The sequence below is a fragment of the Dermacentor variabilis genome, chromosome 1 (assembly GCF_050947875.1).
Source record: "Dermacentor variabilis isolate Ectoservices chromosome 1, ASM5094787v1, whole genome shotgun sequence".
NCBI lineage: Eukaryota > Metazoa > Arthropoda > Arachnida > Ixodida > Ixodidae > Dermacentor > Dermacentor variabilis.
Genome location: NC_134568.1, coordinates 73,906,114 through 73,925,168, shown reverse-complemented (window position 1 = coordinate 73,925,168; position 19,055 = coordinate 73,906,114). Strand labels below are relative to the sequence as shown.

Below are 19,055 nucleotides of genomic sequence, written 5' to 3'. Positions count from 1 at the left end.
CATAGCATTCTCGACAGGAAGGTTACGAGTGCAGTGTTTTCGAGAAATCAAACGCGGGCAAGACAGATGACGATTATCGTTGTGGGAGTCCAAGATCAGCCCCCAAAGGGTGCAAACTTTTTTAAGAGTGTAGGCACGTGTAGTTGTCTGCGTATTTCTTTGTAGTCTCCGCCTGACGACATCGTCTCCCCTTGGAAAACCGAAGCCTCTTGTTAAAGCGAAAAGGCTTAGGTGGGTTAGGTTTTGAAACCGAAACCAGTACTCGTCGCAAATAACCTATCAGCATCGTCGTTGTGCACGCGCGCGGACGCACGCGCTTCAAGCGGGCCTGGGCCTGGGTCCACGCATTCCGTCTTCCGTGCCCTGCTGTTCGGACGCTGTTTCAGAGCTGTGTGCATCGCCGAGGGGCATTCATATATTGGTAAGCTAATCTTTTATTTCACACGCCTCTTGCACTTAGAGTGCTGCAGCTCTCCCCCCCTCCATGAAGTTAATCTAGGAAGTTCTGCTATTACCGCGAAACTTGAATTTATGGAAGCAGTGACAGTTTTGATTCTTTGTTCCTTCCGTGATCGATCGCCGGTGCCATGCTGAAGTATGATCCAGGGTATCGCCTTTGCCTTAAATTTACATATCTAGATGGTGTCATTCAGTGAGTGTAATTTTTCGCGATCGCACATGAATGTAATCTCCTGGCGAATGTGTAGTTTCGTGGTGTCTCTGACGCCGCGGTCTTAGTGTGCGTGTGCTGTCCACGCACGCGCACTTTGTTAAGGCGTAAACTGTCTGCGAAACGTTTTAGTCGCTTCAGTTCTCGGAAGGGTTTTAGTAGACATTCCAATCCGCCTAGCTGGCGCTAAATCGTCACCGCGTTGGGCAAAAAATATCCCTATATATTACTTGGGCAGATTGGCACTGGAACGCGTTCCTAAAGATGGCGTACGCTCTTTTGAGCACGATCTCAAAAGCTTCTTTCTCGTATTTGCCCGACCTTTGTGCGCATATGCGAGAGAAAAATATGGAGCCTCGGTGTATTTTCCTTCTTGATGCTTGATTGTGCGCGATCGAGCACGATCGGTGTTCCCTATCTCGGTCTCGATTGGGTCCTTTGCGCAAGCTCGAGCCATTGCTATCCAGGAATTCGAACGCGCTCGATCGAAAGTGCCTCTTATATCACTGGTGTGTAATTTGCACAGACGCAACACTTATCGAATGTATATATCTGTTGCGTCTCTAGATGCCGTGGTTGGCTGCCGACGATTTAATAGACTCAAGGAACAAGGAACATATTAACAGACAGGCGTTCAGGCGTCGGGGCGAGCGCTGGCGGAGGCGTTCGATCCGTGAGGCGAGTTCGTGCCAAAAGCGCCAGTGCCTTCGCGCGCGCACTTTCTTTCTTTACTTTTTTTCTTCTTTTATTCCGTTAGCTCGCCTTACAGCATCAAAAGGAAGTGCGCACCTCATCGTTGTCTTCTTCTGGCGACTTATCATTAACATAATCAACATTTAGATGCGTATCTTCTGGGAAAAAAAAAACCGAGGGCACCTAAGCATGCACTTATGACAGAAATGTGAATGTGAAGGCATTCATGTCCAGTTAAATGCCGCTGAGTGGTCCTTTGAGTTATGAACTCCTCGTGGGCAAGTGAAGACATTGAGGCACTTGGCCAATGGCTCCTAGCTTGGCAAAAGGCTGGTGTGCTTCGAACTGTGACATAATATGCAACCTTGCCCAACTGCCATAGAATCTAATGGGAATCTTGGGTTGGCACGTTATGATTTGGCCTTATAAACTGAGGCCATGCCGAGGCACAGTTAGAACGCAAGCGATAGCCAGCGTGGAGAAGGAACACGCGGATAACACAGGCGTCCAAGAGCAAGGGTGATGGGGCGTCGCGACGATGCCCTCTTCCCTCGCGCAACACCTGGCGCATTAATGTAGAAGCAGGTGTTCCCATGCCCGCTCTGATCCGCCGAGGTGCGCTCGTGATGAGGCATCATAGCCAGTGAGAATTTAGGTGCCGTTTTAACACATCGCATTAAGAGCCCCTTGTCGCAAGAAATCCGGTGCCTGCGTCAGACAGTGTTTTGCGAAAAATCATTCCGAACCACAACCATGTAGGCCCTCTGCATGGCTCGGAGGCGTTACTGTACTAATTGAATGCCTCAAAGTAAAGAGTCAGAAAAATCAAAAAGTGCAACCTAAACACAACCTACAGACATGATAGCGTCAGATTGTAATTTGAATATACCAGAAAACATAACTATGTTACGAGGAAACTCAAACACAAACCCCTTTTCCAGCATTTCTACCATTCATAGAGCAGTGCGGCCCGCTTGGTTCCTTGCAACAACACCATCCAGATGTCACTCACCTCCACGCATCCGCAAGAAATTTGTGGTTGCTGGGAAGTGTGACAAGCAGTCAGGGATCTTTGAGTGCTATCGCATACCACTCTTAAAGGCGAAGCTTAAAGGGCCCTGGAAACGGTTCGGAAAAATTTTGTAGATGCGTAGGATACAGCTAAAGTTAATTATTTGCACCACAATTCGTGTGAAGAGTCTCATATTAAGAGAGCTACGGACGATTACAAGTTACCTTCCACCATAGCCATGCATTTTGTACTCAACTCGTTCGCCTAGCGACCGGGGCTAAGCTCTGCCTTCACTGGCTCTGCATCGTGATGGCACGTCGTGTCGTCTACTTCCTGTTCTCTAGGAGTGAGTGCGTCAAGCCTCTCCAACCTCTCCACCAGTTGCTTGACAGTTGACCCCAAACGACAGCTATCAAAGCAGCGTGCATTACGAGGATTCTGTTGAAGTGCCGAACGTGTCTGGTATTCCGGTAACCACAGGCGAGCTGGGCGTTTCGATGGAACAGTGGAGGTATAAACTCAAGCTGGTGAAGGAACTTTAGCGTAGACGTACGTGAGCTGCCTGATCGGTCTCCACGGTCTAGCCACCCATTGGCGCAGAGCTGAACCAGCCAATTGAACAAAGCGTTTATATTGCTCTAACCAAGTGTAAAACATTTTAAACATTTACAAGAACAATGTGTTAATGATTACGCTCCTGCAAAAAATTTACACCAGCAGCAATGAAGAATGCGCTTCGTTACTACTACAGTGTTTGGTAGAGCTCTGTGCCACCAGGTGGCTGCACCATGCAGACCATTCATGTTTGCGCTTCTACTCATCTCGTGAAACAGCACGGTCAGATGGCCAGGCCCTGTCCCCTTGCTGTTGCGTTTACCCGAATACCGGACTCGCGAAACGCTGTTGTGGTAGTAATCTTCCGGTGTAAATTGACGGCCGCAAACGCGCAAATCCTGGCACCGATCAGGTAGCGACAGTACGATGCGCTGCAGCCACTGCGCTCGTCTGCTGCCTTGTAGAGGGACACGATGTCGCAGCTTGACATATTGCCAGTTGCTACGTTTGCAGCCCACAACGCAACAAAGTCGAATCATGGTGCTCGCGAAAAGACTGAGACCGACTCTGGTCGTGGAGCTCTTTTCAAAATGGAGCACGTTGTAACACAAGCAGACGATGCTTGCTGTGTGCCGGAAGCGCTTAAGTGTAGTGAGAAATTGTTCTTGTGCATTCTCTTTGTTATTTTCCTTTTATAGAAACATTAACTAACGTTCAAACTATTACAAACAACATTTGTTCACCATAAAGTTGGAAAAATTATTGATGACGCGCCCTGGGAAACCAGTCGGATATCTCGCCCTACTAATGTCATTAGGGAAAAGGACATCAAATGGGTAGGGGTGGCTTAAAATTCAGCAGAGTGATGTGCTGCGATCGGCAGCGATGTACATTTTTAAAATCTTATAATAAATTACATGCTTTTTGCGGAGCACTTAGATGCATCAATTAATGATCAGAAGGACCTACTCTAACAACTTCGTACATTTGTACAATATTGTCAAAATCGTTTCAGGGTCCCTTTTAGCGCCCTCCAAATTTTTTCGCTTGTCCAGACAGCAGACGCCGGCTTTTTCGCTCAAAGGGTCATTTGATGCTTTCGAATAAAAGAGAAAAAAAAATGCATGTACACATGCATTATTTAGTAGGCCAACTTTAATTGGAACTTGAATGGCCTCTATGAAATTATCTTACCTAATCCCCCCCCCCCCCCCCCCCATTGGATTCGTTTAGAATCATGGCAAGTGCCTGGTTCATATGTGTTTGTTTGTGAAGTTATGGAGATATAGCTTCCCCGCGTGAAAGTTTTCAACTCCCTGCAGCGGGCCTTTCGTGCTCTTTCTTTAGATGTACCCCAATTTGTAGCAGAAAGTTATGAGTGCCATCTCGTCTAATTCGCCATCAGGCCCTTCCTGCACGATAATTTCGTATTTCCTCTCTCAGTGGCTCCCGTATATGTGTAATATGGTTGTGTGTTAAATGGATGTATTCATTTTGAATTTGATTTGATCATTGAAGTGCACCAAGTACCTAGAATTGAGAGAAAAATTACCATATTTACTCGATTATAACGAGCCTTCGATTATAATGTGCACGTTAAGTTTTCAGACTGAAATTGAATATTTAATGTGCTCTTGATTGTAATGTGCACGCAGGTTTTCGTATAATAGTACAAAGAAAAAAGTACCAACTGTAGTACCCTTAAATTGTTCTCCCGCAATATATTTTCATGGTAAGAGAGAAATAGTGATTTGTTGGCACTCAAAATAATTTTATTTCATTTTTGCCACAGGCACCTTTCGTCAACGCTGAGGTGGGGTTAACGCTGTTCGAGGTGCGATTTGAGATTTGGATCCACCACACGTTTCAGTTTTTGTTCATGCTAGATTTCAATGTGCACATAATGTTAGCTAATTTTTCTGAAAAAAGTGTGCTTTAGAATGGTGTAAAAAGGGTAGTTTGTGCAGATCGAATGCTTGTCAAATTTTTATGCTGTACATTGACTTCCTGGTACAGGCTACAGGGTGCATGTTTTTTTTATGCTATAAAGAATTTTTACTAATCAACTGTGGCAGATAACACAATTCTAGTCCTTGAGCTGAACTACTCAAAGAAATTACTTGCACAAGAAATCAAAATCTATAATCGGTTAAGAAAATTGAACTAATTAGGTTTTTATCTAATTACTTCAATACACGTATTTCAGTTTGCAAATTGTAGCCAGTGAGTTTGCAAAGTGTATCCACTTGGAACGAATTTTCGGGATGACACCAGTTTTGAGATATTAATTCCCAAAAATGTACAACAAAAAACATGAGTGTTCCATTTATTTTTGTGCTTCAGTGCATAAATGGCATGTTCCTTAAAAAGTGGGACAACAGTGCATTTTTCTGCAAGTTTGATGGTATGTGTATCTAAACCAATGCCATCCTCAGAATTATTTCCTAGCGGATATGCCTTGCAAACTCGCTACAATTCGTAAATTGCAATGCGCCATAATGTAATTAGTTCAAAACTTAAATTAGAGATGGTTTTTAATTGGTCAGTTATACATCTCAATGTTTCGTGCAAGCAGTGTTCACCTCAAGTAACCCAGCTCAATGACTAGAATTATTCTGTTGCCACAGATGTTTTCTAAAAAATTCTGTATAATTTAAAAAAAATGGCATCCTGTATACTTACCCATTGCGAAAAGTACTATCTGACATCTTTATTGCATATTACTTTATTAGTTTTTGTTCTGTCTCAGTAGTTACTTCCTTTTTTTTTTACAATATTGCTATATCTTTCCTTTCTCTCTATTTCATTGCGCTGCACTTTTTTCACAGTTATTAGACATTTGAGGTGCTCCCAGGAAAGCGAGGAAGTTGCTATGTATGCGGCATTTTCATTCCCCCTTTGGTCCTCCTTTATTTATACAATAAATTGTGACTACTATGCTCTGCCTTTTACTTTCAGTTGTTTTCAAACTTGTAATGGCAAGAAGAAATGAATGGAAAAGCTGTTTGACGCACTATATATAAGTAGCCTTTTTAAACTTTATAGCACTACTATTTTATTGTGTTATTCGATAATTGCTGGTCACGTCGCAACATTATGGTGCTGGATTTCCTTCAACATGCGACAAATCTTTGGTTATTATGAACTTTTTTTATGCAAACAGTTCAAAACGTGCCAAATGCAAGAGGAAAAAAACAAGACCATAGGAACGATGAGACACGAAGAAGAACAATCAATCAGTCCAGTCAACCAAGTTTATTCCACACAAGATTGTCATCATTCCTATCTAACTATCCATCCTAGCTGTCACCAAATGGAGCTTGGCTTCTTGGCGTAGGGAGTGGTTACGAGGGTTCCTTTACATGGTCACGAAAGTAAGGAGAGGAAGGGCGTCACAAACGGCTTTCACATTTGCCGGTCAGCCTGGTATACAATTGTTGCGAGTCACGCAGTGACCGTCTCACCGAAAGCTGGATGAGCAGCGCACCTGTCGTTCTTTCTGGTTTTACTCTGCGCTTCTCCACATTTGACACTGGGAGCTTGGTCCGGTCCTCTGCTGTTGCTTGTCTCGGAACATACCGCGACCTTCTCTCCTCTATTAACTCCCCTATTATCATGTAAAGCTTTTGGTGAGATGATCAAATTGCTGCTTTGATCTCCACACCCCCTCATTTTCGTATGGGACGGAACCCTTGTAAACACACTCTACGCCGAGAAGCAATGTTCCATTTAGCTTGCGCTTTAATTTATTTGCATTAAAAGTTTTTGTAACTTATGATTTCTTCTGAATCCGGGAAATTTATGCCTGATATACTATGATTGTGGACACTAACTACTAATAAAGCAAAGAATAAATAAATAAATAAATAAAAAGAAGTGCAAGACAAGTTGTTGCAGTTCCACTGTAAGGCTCAGTGACCACTCAATAAATTCTTCTGACTTTGATAACTACAGCTGAAGATAATGAAACTTTTAAAGAATATACTACCTAGTGGATCATCTGGATGCATATTTTTTATTGTTGGCATTGGTTGCATGATTGTAAAAAATTCTTCCTGCTGCAGTGTTCACCTGAAACCTCCTGCCAGCTGCCATGTCCACACAGGATGATGACACTGTGTTGGGCACTATGTGTGAGCACCTCAACGACGCCACGAGAGCCGACAAAGGCACACCTCTCACCAGGATCCAAGGCATTCTTTCCCAACTTCCACCATCAGTCCGGGGCCGGTTAGGTGCAACAACTGAAACCATACGGTTGGTCAAAAGTCCGCCAGGCCACAGAGCCAAGTATCAGGCCACTTGTATAGAACTACTAAGAGAAATGGCAAATACGAGCGATCCCACGCCAAAGGAGGCAGTGTACCGACCAGGTAGTGACGGCATAGGAAATGGACTTCGTGGTACAATCCAAGCCATCAATCTAAGCCATGCATATATATTATTCGGTGAAGGCAATGAAGAGCATGCCTACTTTTTTATTGATAACGTTGACATGTCCCTGCTTCAGCCAGAAAAGAGCCTGAATGACCTGTTTAGTGTCGGGGACAAGGTTCACTTTGATGCCCAGCCAAATCCAAAGCCGACCAGCTACACCAAGTGGTGGGCCACCAATGTCAACAAAGTGCAATGTGCCGAACTTGTCCAGGTCAGCGACAGCAGAAACGAGGCTTTTCTATCCAACAACGATATCGCCGAGCTTCTGCTTGACCCAAAGGAGTTCTTTGCGCGGAGGAAGCTGTTTGGCATCAAAGGCGCATTCTTCCCGAACTCCAAGATTACGGGTCTGGTGTCTGCTGTTGAACCCAACGTCATGGTGCTAATGCCAAACACAGCAGCATACTCCAACGGAAGGAAGATAAGGTCATTGAGTGAGCTGTTCAAGGAGAGTGCTGTCCTAGAAGATGTAGATGCCTTTGTAGACGCCATCGCAGTAGAATGCGACATGTGGGTAGCTATGTTCACGTGGACTGGTGAACGGCCCGAGCACTTCCCTGTCGAGCAGAGCGAAAGCGCGTTTCACAACGGCCTCGCTCTTGCCATGAGCGAAATGCCCACAGGCACTGATGACCTGGAAGCGGGAGATCTCGGCATCTTCAACACACCTCCCAAGTTCTGCTCCGCTCCCAACATTGCCCATTCGATCGGGGTTTACCCGCACAGCAACCTCAAAGCTGTGAACGACAACAGCGCAATGTGCGAGGTGCAGGAGCCGGAGGGATGCAGGAATGTGGAGTTCTTCACATTCTACAAGAACGTGCACGTGCCCCTCCTAGGTAATTTCAAGAATATCCTCCGAGAAAACGACATCATTCGAATTGACATGGTCTGTACGGTTGGCGGGAAGGTAGAGGTGTGCTGCCGCTTTGTGTTGCAGGGCGAAAGGCCTTCAAACGTGCATCAAACGAGTCCCTCAGAGTCTGGCCCGCTGCTGAAGGCCAGGGTGGTGCAGCAAGTCATCCCTGTAGCACCTGGCAAGCTCAGCGCACTGCCGTAAGTTGTGGAAAGGTTGAATGTGTGGTTCAAACTGCATTTCTGTCGCCATTTTAAGTTATGTGAACCTAGTCTACTTGCACAAACCACAACCGAATGCTAAGCACAGCAGAGCACATTTCACACATAGCAGGCGAACGCTATGAAGGCTAGAGCAACTTGTCTCACTGCTCTATTCGTGACCAAAAAATAGTGCATCACACACGAAATAATTGATAAATATGATGCTACTATGTGACGTGGGTAGCATCGTAGATCGGAACCTCTTTAGCACCGCAGCGTTGCCTGCTAGGTGTGAACGTAGCATACCGAACATTTAACGTTTCATTTCTGCCGTTAGCATCTGACATGAAAATGCCTCGAATTGTCTGCACAGGCTATACCTTTGTCCTTCACCCCATGCATACGCAGTACATGGCTGGATGAACTGCAGTCATCGGAGAGCTTTAGCTGTGTTTTATGTGGCCTGTGAGGCAGGTTCACTGGTGTGGGTGCTGTAATACAGGCCTAACATTTTGTTGTCTTTTCTGATATATCTAAACATCTTTGACTGAAATCTGTCTGTGAAATCTGAGTCTGTCTGTGAATATGTTCGGTGTGTGTTGAATCTGAAGGTGAGCTGTGAATCTGAGCGACAGAACCTATTTGAGTGAGACAATAATGGAGAAATATCTCCATCCAATTTCTAAAATCAGAGTCCTGTTGCGATGGCAATTCAGCTTCTTTCTCAAAAGCCAAATCGGCCTCGAGATATCGTAACTCTGATTTTTGAAACATGGATAGAGGCTTTGCTTGTGTTGTGTTACCTTTTTGCATACCCCCCTTTCCCTCTTTTTATTAAAATGTGCAATCGATCAGCACAGCAGGCCCACAGGTATAGAATTACGTAAACGGAATGAATAAAGTTGCATCTTTACATATAGCTGACTACACACAACCAAAAGCAGCTAGCTGCAATGCATATTTCTTTATTTGGGGCATGGCTGTATACGGTGAACCACTGTCTCACGGCTATGGACAAGGAGGGTTAGGCAGTATTCCAAGCTGCAACCTTGCTGACATCCAGAAATCGAAAGCTAGCAGTCTGCCTCCAGGACTCAGTTGCTCCAAATGGCCGTCGGCAGATTCGCTTGGAGAGAGATTGGTTGACAAGGAAGATGATGAGCTTGGCGTGTGTTTTGATTGGTGACATACTGTAGGGGTACATGAAAAAAATGCATGCTCTCTGGGGCGTCATAATTATTTCAGTGCAAAATATGAAGATGAAGGCAAGAAATGAACTGAGAGGACTATGCACTGGCTATTGACTGATGCTTTATTGAAAGAAGCATTTTATAAAGATGCCAAGCACCTTCTCACACATGCTCACCATAATGACATGCTATCACACCACTATATATCTAACAAACATACAGTGAAACCTCGTTAAACCGTAATTGGCCGGAGCTTGGAAAAAGTATGCATTAAACGGTAGTACTGCGTAACCGAAATAGCCTGAGATCGCCCTGTTACCTGCGAGAAACGAAACTCAGAGGGAGTGCGATAAAAGGGCAAAAAACGTGCAGTATTTATTCATTTCGCGTGACAAAAGTCTGTTATTTTCGTTTGATGCCGCAGCAGCCTAGCAACGACGACAAACTGCCTTAAGCTCAGCTAACACTCGCATGAGGCTGACGTATAATGTGCAGCTTCTGGCACTGTCGGGCCTGAATCGCCCGTGCTGTCGCTTTCTGTGTCGTGCTCATCACTGTCATTAGGCGACACTCTGGCAATAACAGAGGCAACAATAGCGAAAAGATTATCCTCGAAAAGTTGAACCTCGTAGCCGACATCTTTTCGCAGTTCCAGCAGCACTGCCAAGCATCTTCTTCTTTGCATTCGAAATGCCACACACCGTAGTCAAGAGCAGATTCCTCGTGCGTGCCAGCACCGATATTGTGCCACGCAAACGATTTATAATTTTTCTTTTATGCTGAGTGCCCGGGGTGTGTCTGAGCTCCGTGAGCTCCGGCAGGACGTGAGTTGTAGCTTGCACGACACCACAACACAGGCCACCACTAGCCATCCGCAACGCTCTCTGGCTCGGCACCGAAATGATGTTGTTGTTACGGTGGCTTCACCCTCCCAGGCGCCTTCTGCGTTTGTGCTTGGAGGCCGTTCTGATCTCTGAGGCTTGTTCTGCTTGGCTGACCTACTGCCGTGATTGTGCTACAAGTGCAAATACTACGTGTTAACCGATACATATGCAATAAGCTGGTACGGTTTATGCAAATACAAAACGCATCATCTTCAATAACCACTGAGTTTCGGACTTGACTTTACTACATTTAAAACGATACTGCTGTTTAAGCGGGTACAGGTTAACAAGGTTTTACTTTATCTGCATCAATATAAAATGCTTGTTCCAATAAAGAAACGTCAGTTGATACTCAGTGCACAGTGCTGTAGCTCCGTGTCTCCCCTTCATCTTCGTATTTTGCGCTTTAAAACTATGAATCAATACCTATTATTCCATTCATTATTCTGTGGCACTTATCTTGTCCCCAAGCAATAATCCTCATCCATCTTGCATGCATTTCCTCTCTTTAACACTGCTCATTATCCTTTCAACAATGCTACCGCTTGTTAATAGGCACTTGACGTTCCTGACCTGAAAGTAAAGGGCACACAACATTAAAAAAAGCCAAGCAAGGTAGACGGCATTTATTGGTTTGGGACAAGATAAGCCCCAAAGAGTGCTGACTTTTAGAGTGCAGTCACTGTTCCACATTTTTTTCAGAATCAGAATCTTTAAATTCGTTGTAAAATTTCAAGGTTATAGTATAGGTAGTAACATACAGACAGTGTAGGATTGATTATGAATAATGCGAACCTCATGAGACCTCTTGTTGTTTGTAATGCACATTGCCTGTAATACTTCTCAAAGTTAGCTCGGAAGAGATGTGGCATATTCGTCCAGGATATAAAGTCTGGCGCTTGCGCAACTGTGTGAAAGTGGTTCGAGCTCATTTGTGCCATCAGCTTTCCTAAAAATTGGCACTAGCTTGATCTATACCATTGCGTAGGCAGAAATGACAAAAAGCACCCATGAAGAATGTTTCAAATACCGCGAGTTGACGAGGGAAGCCATGGTGTTGAATGTTCATCTTTGTTTAAGCAGAGAAAAGCAGCTTTTACGACAAGAACATGAATTGACAGTCATTTCGTTATGTCTTGTATAGTGGACGATATAACAGTGGACTTTGTTAACGGAGGTTAACTGGGTTTATTAAGCATGTAGTGTACATGAATTGATGTAGTTACATGGAGGTACAGAGAGAGTGTTTTGAGACGGGGCCGCCAACCAGCAGGAGAGGAGCGGGAGTGCCAGACGCAACTTAATATGTCGTCTGCTCAGAGTTCATGCAGGAGGAGGGCTGCCGTGACAATGGGAGCGGAGGTTACAGAAGGGGCGCGTGGCCAGTGTGCAACACTGCACTTGCAGGATGGTGGCACCATCTCTCGAGCCTTGTAACAAGAGTTACTTTCTCCGTGTGCGTGGAGATGCTGCGATCAGCATCTAACTGTGGTAATTAAACTAAAAAATGGGTTTTTCACGTTGCTAACACAGCAGTCAGTAAGAACCGAACTTGTGAAGCAATTAAACAGCTCACTTGTCTTTTAGTCTAAGGAGGATATGGTGTCCACGGCAAAGGAAAGTACCTCCTCGCCTGTCCTCATGCATTCGCTAATATTTTTTAATGTTGTGTTTCAGTAAGCGGCCCATCACTACCCTCGGGTCCTGCCACTGGCAATGTAAGTGGTAGGACAAGTGACTTTTGACCTCTGGGCACAATATTTTATTTTACAACATACAGATGGTTTGTAAAACAGACAGGGGACGAGGCAGTCAGAACACCAAAATGGAATAACAGCATACACTGGAATTTTGATATGTTAAAGAATGAGATGCTAGAAAGACGCATTTACAGCGTGCAAAATATGGATGAGAAATTTGAAAACTAGCATGGAAAGCTCCTGCACTAGCATGTGCGAACAAGGACATGGACAAGAAAAAACATGAATTTACTTTGTCGTAGTGCATACTCATGCAAAAAAAAAAATTTAGAATAATGAGGAACAAAAATAAGTGTTCAGTTTTCTTTGTTCGTGTTTGTGTTGCTGTTCTTATGCTTGCATAAGAAATGAGAAAAAAAATTATTTAAAATAAGGAGGAACAAGAATAAGTGTTCAGTCTTGTTTCTTCGTGTTTGTGTTGCTGTTCTTACGTTGGCGTAAGAGTCATGAAACTTCACCTACTAGCCTAGTTTCAAGTATCGCTGAAAGTTAACATGGTATGAGGCAGTAATGTATGTTTAAAAATGTTTGTTTTGGCACTAAAAAGAATCTAATGGTTAAGAGTGATTATTACCGATTGATTTTACTGTAAGGCTTTTATGATGGCGCTGTTAGGTCTTTCACAATTGGTTATTATTAATGAAAACGAAAGTAGAATTTCATTTTCTTGCTATCAGCACAAAGTGAAGTGGAAATGGGAACACCCTGATCACAATGCATGGTATACATCACTGCTCAGAGCTGTAGCCGATTTGTAAGCATGTATGTGCACGTTGGAACACAAGAAAAGTCATTGTTACTAATAGACTCTTTTGAACCTTGTTGAAAAATATTGCTCCTATTTTTATCGAATCTCGTTCTTGCCAAGTCTTATGTTCGGTTACTGCAACCACACAGCAAGATTTGCATGCTCAAGTTGTGTTAGGAAGCTATGGTCTAGGCCACGCATGGAAGACACATGTTGCTTTTTTCATCTGCTTCCCGTAAGCAGAGGCTGAGAGCCATGTATGACTACTTGCCACTGTGCTCGTACTTTGCTATGGTGTAATAGACTCTAACTGACGAGACAATATTGACATGAGCAATATTGATAAGAGCAATGTTGCATGTCCTATGATATTGGTTGTCACTGTTGTAACAGTGACAGCCATATGTGGATGGTACTATGACTGTTTTTGGGAGGAGAGGAAGGGTTCTTAAAGCATCACAAAACTGTAGTTGCAAAACCGTGGTACGTAGTTACAAATGTCACATCCTGCTATGCCAGTAGTTTGGCAGAACAGTGAACCTCAGTAGCACAGCATGCCAGCATAGCAGAGGTGAGGTGGACTGGTGGGACCACGAAAAGGGGCGTTACAGACAAAAGGCAAACATACACATCTGGCTTCAAAGGAAATTTGCAGATCCAATCCAGTGTTTGAACCTAAGTGTTGCAAACCTTGTTTGAGTTGGAGAAGTAGCAGCGGCGGTGAATGACACACATACAGCCTCAATATATATAGAGACATTTAGCGTGTCCACTATTCCGGCAAATGGGGGTGGTTTGGGTGGATTGCCGATAGATGAGGGCATAAGCTTGAGGGGCCTGAGCGGTGCAGCCACCTGGTGGCATAGAGCTTAACGAGACAAACATAGAGCTAAAATTGCAGTAACTTACTATGTTCGGCTTTGCTGCTGGTGAAAATTTTTGACACCGGCGCAATCGTGAACACGATTACTGTTACGAGCTGTTAGCTTTTTGTGTCAAAGCATGTGTTGATAAGGGTCGTATGCACGGAGGAATATAACAGATATGCATGTAAATACATTTAAGGCTTCTGCGCCCCTTGCGTCACAGTGGCACATGTCCATTCTGGGGGATTGGCGAAGAATGGGCAACATACCCCATGGCACATATCCAGTTACCCAAGTTGTGTACTTGGCAAGGAAGCACCTGTAGTGTGGAAGAAATAGAGAAAGAAAACTGTAATTTAAAACTGATTGCTTTTCTTCACGGTTAATCTTGTTTCACAGTTCCTGTTCCATGTACGTCAAAATGCAAACACATGTTTTGCAGGCTACCATGAATGGGAAATCCACTGCAGCTGGGCCCCCCCTGGAGCCTAGTCTATGTCTTCTCGGGCAGAAAGGACACACTGGTGCAAGTCTTTGACTCTTCCGCCATGGTGGAAGCCAGAGAGGGGCAGACTATCTGGGAGGTGACGGTCGTTGTGGACTGCTTCTACAGGGACGGCAGGACGGCCGTGAGCAAACTCAACCAAGTTCTCCACAAGGGGGACATTGTCAACATCGACTACAGCCTAACGTTGATATATCGAACAACACAGTGACTGCGAAATAGTTTGTACGTAGCCCGAATTATATTTATAAAATCATGTAAAAACGCATAAGGAACTTGCACAAATCAATCAATGAAGTAATCGTGACACAGTAATACTTGCTTGAAACTTGACACAAAGTATTTGTTTCTTTGGCTGAAGTACTGCAGCACTGTAGCTTGCTTCTTACTGGTAGCGACGTGCTTAACCATGGCATCCACAACGTAGTCTGAACGATCCACAAGCAATAGGCCGGTGCCTTCTATTGTGCCGCAGTAGTGACGTAAAAGGGCCAAGGCAGCTACAGCCTCAGTTGAAGTGGGGAGCAGGCCAATATCAGCGCTTGCATGATCAACCTCAGCAACGTCTTCGTTTGGCTGCTACTTCTGCTGAGATCTCCACGTCCCGAGTGAAACGCCCCCCTCTACACCGCGCCACATCCTCGAACACCAGAGAGAGGACCGGAGGCAATATGATCACCCGCACCCAAATTTAAACAGTCAACAGGCGAGGAGTTGGCGCTGACTTCAAACACACACGCACTTAAACCTACATACACTTAACTGTATTCACCACACACAATACACTGATGAATGCCCGTGGTGCGGTGACAGCCCAAATTTACTGCACATCACTTGGATGTGCCCAAACAGAGCGACAGATATAAATTCCACACAACTGAAAACACAAGATTTTAACACTCAGTGGGACGCGTGGCTTACGGACAAGGATCAGGATAGCCAACTGGCTCTTCTAGACCAAGTCTAGCGAGCCGCTAAAGCAAGTGGAGCCCTGGACTAGGGGCCCCACGGAGCTACTCTACTAACTCTAGAGGACACGCTACCGATAGGGCCCATGCACTGAAATCGCCGTAGCCTCCTCGATAAACTTTCTGCCTGTCAAGACGCCAAGACAACAATTGAGAGGAGCTGTGGGCAGAGCTGCGAACTGCCGCCGCTCATTTCACCGAGTGCCACCGATGTAAAGTGCCTCCGCAACTCTTGTCTGTGTGGTGGCCGCAATTTCGGCTGTTTTTAATTGCTGCGATGGTAGAACACCAATCCACTATTTGACAAGAGCCTCGTTTATAACGCTGCAGAGTACTATAGTAGTGTTTCGAATGCAGTCTCTGCAGGGTCGGGCGCGTTTGCAGCAACTGTAGCGTGAAAGTGGGTTGTGCTTTGCACGTACATAGCAGAGACAAAAACATGAAAGTTTATTTACTGCTGTTGTAGCGTTTGCAGTGAATAATTCATTGGTTACCGTAGGAAAGTGCAGAAAATATGGAAGTCGGCAAGTGTTCTTACAGACGTGATATTTTGCCAAAAAATGCTTGCCAGGATGCTCTATATAAAGCTGGAATTTCTTAGTGTGAGCTGGCCTTCTGTGCACTGTGATAGCATACTATTTTTACGACTTTCAGACGAGTTTTCTCCAGTTCTTTTGCATCAGACGAGTGCTGTGGCCTATGTAAATATTCATACCCAGAAAGCTTTGGACCTTCTACCATGTCCGTGTGGCTTGGTGACCAGGAAATATAGAAACAATTATTTAATGACCAAGAAAATACCGCATGCCTTGAATGAGCAAGATGCGAGTAAATATCTTATTGCAAACACTTCATTGATACAGTTCAGACCTACAAAGTACTGAGGGCTCGTTTTCAATTTAACATATTTATCATTCTTGTTGGTGGCTGCACTAGCATAGTTCACAAACAGTGGTTTGATAAATTTGAAACACACAAACTCAACTACGGTAAGTCCTTGTGGTGCTGGCTGTGAGTGGTCCTGCACTGCAGAAGGCCTCATTTAATTACTGCTGGTACTGCCACATTCAGCAGAGTCTTCAAGGGCTTGTCCAGTGTTGGATGTTCCCGCAAGGCAATATCCACAAACATTCTCAACATCTCGAGAACATATAAATCAGACTGGTACAAAAGCCCACCTCTGTACTGATGTTTAAATGATATTGCGCGACATAAAAACGACACGGACGTGAAAGAAGACGACACACCAAGCGCAAACTTGGTGTGGAAAGTTTGCGCTTGGTGTGTCGTCTTCTTTCACGTCCGTGTCGTTTTTATGTCGCGCAATATCATTTAAGCAATGGATTACCAACTTGCCCGGAATGCTGCTCTCATTATGTACTGATGTCTTTGAATTGACAGGCTTTATCGTCGGAGAGCAACAGTCCTTTAACTCCACTTGTTCTCCGACCACGCGGGCTGCGTACGCGCCGACGTACACAGTTGCTGACACCTGTAGGCTTTGATATATGGGCACTGCATTTTGCTTCATGTGGTATGGCTCTTTTACAGCAATCTCTGTTCACTCCAAAGACTGCATGGGTAGTGAGGCTATTGGAGCTGGCAGTGCATCGACATGACCAAGCTCCTGCTTGTGCAAATCATTGGCGTTCTCCGAAGGAGTCGCAATTCCAGTCTTGTGGAGCTTTTTCAGCTCTGAAATGGCTGAACGCCCATCCAACTGGTCATCGCAACCAAGTAACCTTCTCAATGTCACAATCGCTCAATAGGGTCACTGCTGAACTTTTGTGTTAGCACAAAGCAGAAATCCTCTGAGCCAAGGAAGTAGTGTATGCACGCTACAGTGTAATATGTGGTGAGCAACAATGCTTCACAAATTTAATTTTTTAGGAACTGACAGGGTGAAGTAGAATTTTTCTTGAGCTCCTCGATGTACAATGGCAAAGTTACCTCCAACCATTCGAGAGGACTGTTATCAGCATCATCGTAGTGCCTAACAACGGGGCAGTCCTGGTGAGTGTACTGATGTCGGTAAATGTTCTTCATGAACAAAATTGATGGCCCTGCAGCAGCGAAGTAAGGGTGGCAGCCGTGACCTGCTTGCTCCTACAGGAAATCAAGAGCTGATGTCAGATCTGGAGCCAGCACTTCAACAGCTCACTTCACATTCATTTATTTTATATTGCTTGGAAACACATTTTTCCTGCTCAAATTTCTCACAGGCTTTACTATCCACGCCTTCTGCATCTTGTAGAGCTTCTTTAAATAAAATGATGAAATTTCATCATTTTTCCCAAAATCTCTTGGCAGAAAATGGGATCTTACGTTTTTCGATATGTGACAATAATCAAAGCTTAAAAACAGAAGCGTGTCACTGTCATTTGGATGTTCAATGCGGTACCTTAAAAAACTACACAAGACTCATTGCACTCACATTAAACTTGTGGTTGTCGGTTAACAAATAAACAACTTTGAAACGGGTGTCTTTAACCTCCTTCATAACATAGCAAACCAGTTCTGACAGTTGGAGGCCATTTGACTCTTGGTAAAAGAAGTAAGAAACTGGTATTCTGTATGCTGTAGAAGGTCCATTGATCAAAAAACAAAGCAAGGAATTTGCCAGTACAGGCTCACTTGGACTTCATTCTAATTCATGTCTACTTGGTAAACAAAGCAGCCTTCCAAGTTTATTATACTGTAGCTTTAGCTTAATCCTCATCTCGTCAACAATTACAGAGCAAACCCGGGACTGTGGTGCTTCAAGCTTATCACTCTCTGCCTTTTAACCGTGCTTTTATGAAGTCATTGAAGCCGGCATTTCCACAACTGCTCTCTGTGAAGTTCTGTAGTGTGTTTCTGCTGGGTAATTTAAGTAGCTTTTCTAGTCTAGCATGCTCGTAAGCTTTGCTTGACAGATGTCGACGCACTATGCAGTGTCTCACATCTTCTGTCCATGTTGGATTCTTGCGCTGAAAATTTGTAATTTGGTCTCGTAGGAAGACGTACGTGAAATATTTTTGCTTTGCTTGCTCTCTGACATAGGTGACGTCATTAAAATTGCAGTCTTGCATAACTTTACAGACTACACCATTACATCCCTGAGGTCTACGACAAGTCTTATTGCACCAATTGCAATAGATCCCTTAACGTATATCATCTACTCTGGCTGTGCTCGCAAGCTCACATAAACTACGAGCAAGACAAGCGCAAGTTTGAAGAAACAATCCGGAGCAAAGAACTTGCTCCCCAACTCTGGGCTGTCCAGCAGGTCCACGACGCCGCCAGGAAACTCAACCTCCCGGTTCCGTCGTGGGAGACGCCCACTGCAGGGGAGCCCAAAGCTCTCGTGGCCTGCAGGACCTCGAATAAAATTTATTTCCTTCCTTCCTTCCTTGCATAACTTTCTTTAGTTCCTTTTAATAGGAGTCTACTGTCTTATGGAGTCCTGTTCACTTCTTCAGGTCCCTGTGTTTTTGTCGTTACTGTATTTTGCCCTCTCTGTTGTAAGGAGGCTAACACGATGTTGCAACTTGTGTATCCTGGTCTGCAACTATTGCATGGTGATGAAATAATTCCTTGTGTGGAATGTGACTTCTCCACAATGCAAATTCTTGTTCAACCTCAAGAGGTGGACTGCCTTCATTTCCACGTGGTGGCTCTTCTGCTGACATAGGCTCCTGAGAATCTTGCGTACCAAGAACTAGGGTC

At 44.5% G+C, this 19,055-nt stretch overlaps 1 protein-coding gene across 4 annotated transcripts; it reads left to right on the top strand.

The window, feature by feature from the left end:
* Window positions 1–269: 269 nt before the first annotated feature.
* On the top strand, window positions 270–14,650 carry LOC142579477 (uncharacterized). Of its 4 annotated transcripts, none has more exons than XM_075689729.1 (5): window positions 270–421; window positions 6,995–8,206; window positions 8,308–8,423; window positions 12,178–12,218; window positions 14,317–14,650. In XM_075689729.1, exons 2-4 carry the CDS (start codon window positions 7,024–7,026, stop codon window positions 12,178–12,180), a joined length of 1,302 nt encoding a protein of 433 aa, XP_075545844.1. In that variant the 5' UTR covers window positions 270–421; window positions 6,995–7,023; the 3' UTR covers window positions 12,181–12,218; window positions 14,317–14,650. The 4 variants fall into 4 exon arrangements, with proteins under 4 accessions (XP_075545844.1, XP_075545818.1, XP_075545828.1 ...); XM_075689713.1 differs by lacking the exon at window positions 12,178–12,218 and adding an exon at window positions 2,720–2,855 and having other exon boundaries at window positions 272–421; XM_075689703.1 differs by lacking the exon at window positions 12,178–12,218.
* Window positions 14,651–19,055: the final 4,405 nt, after the last annotated feature.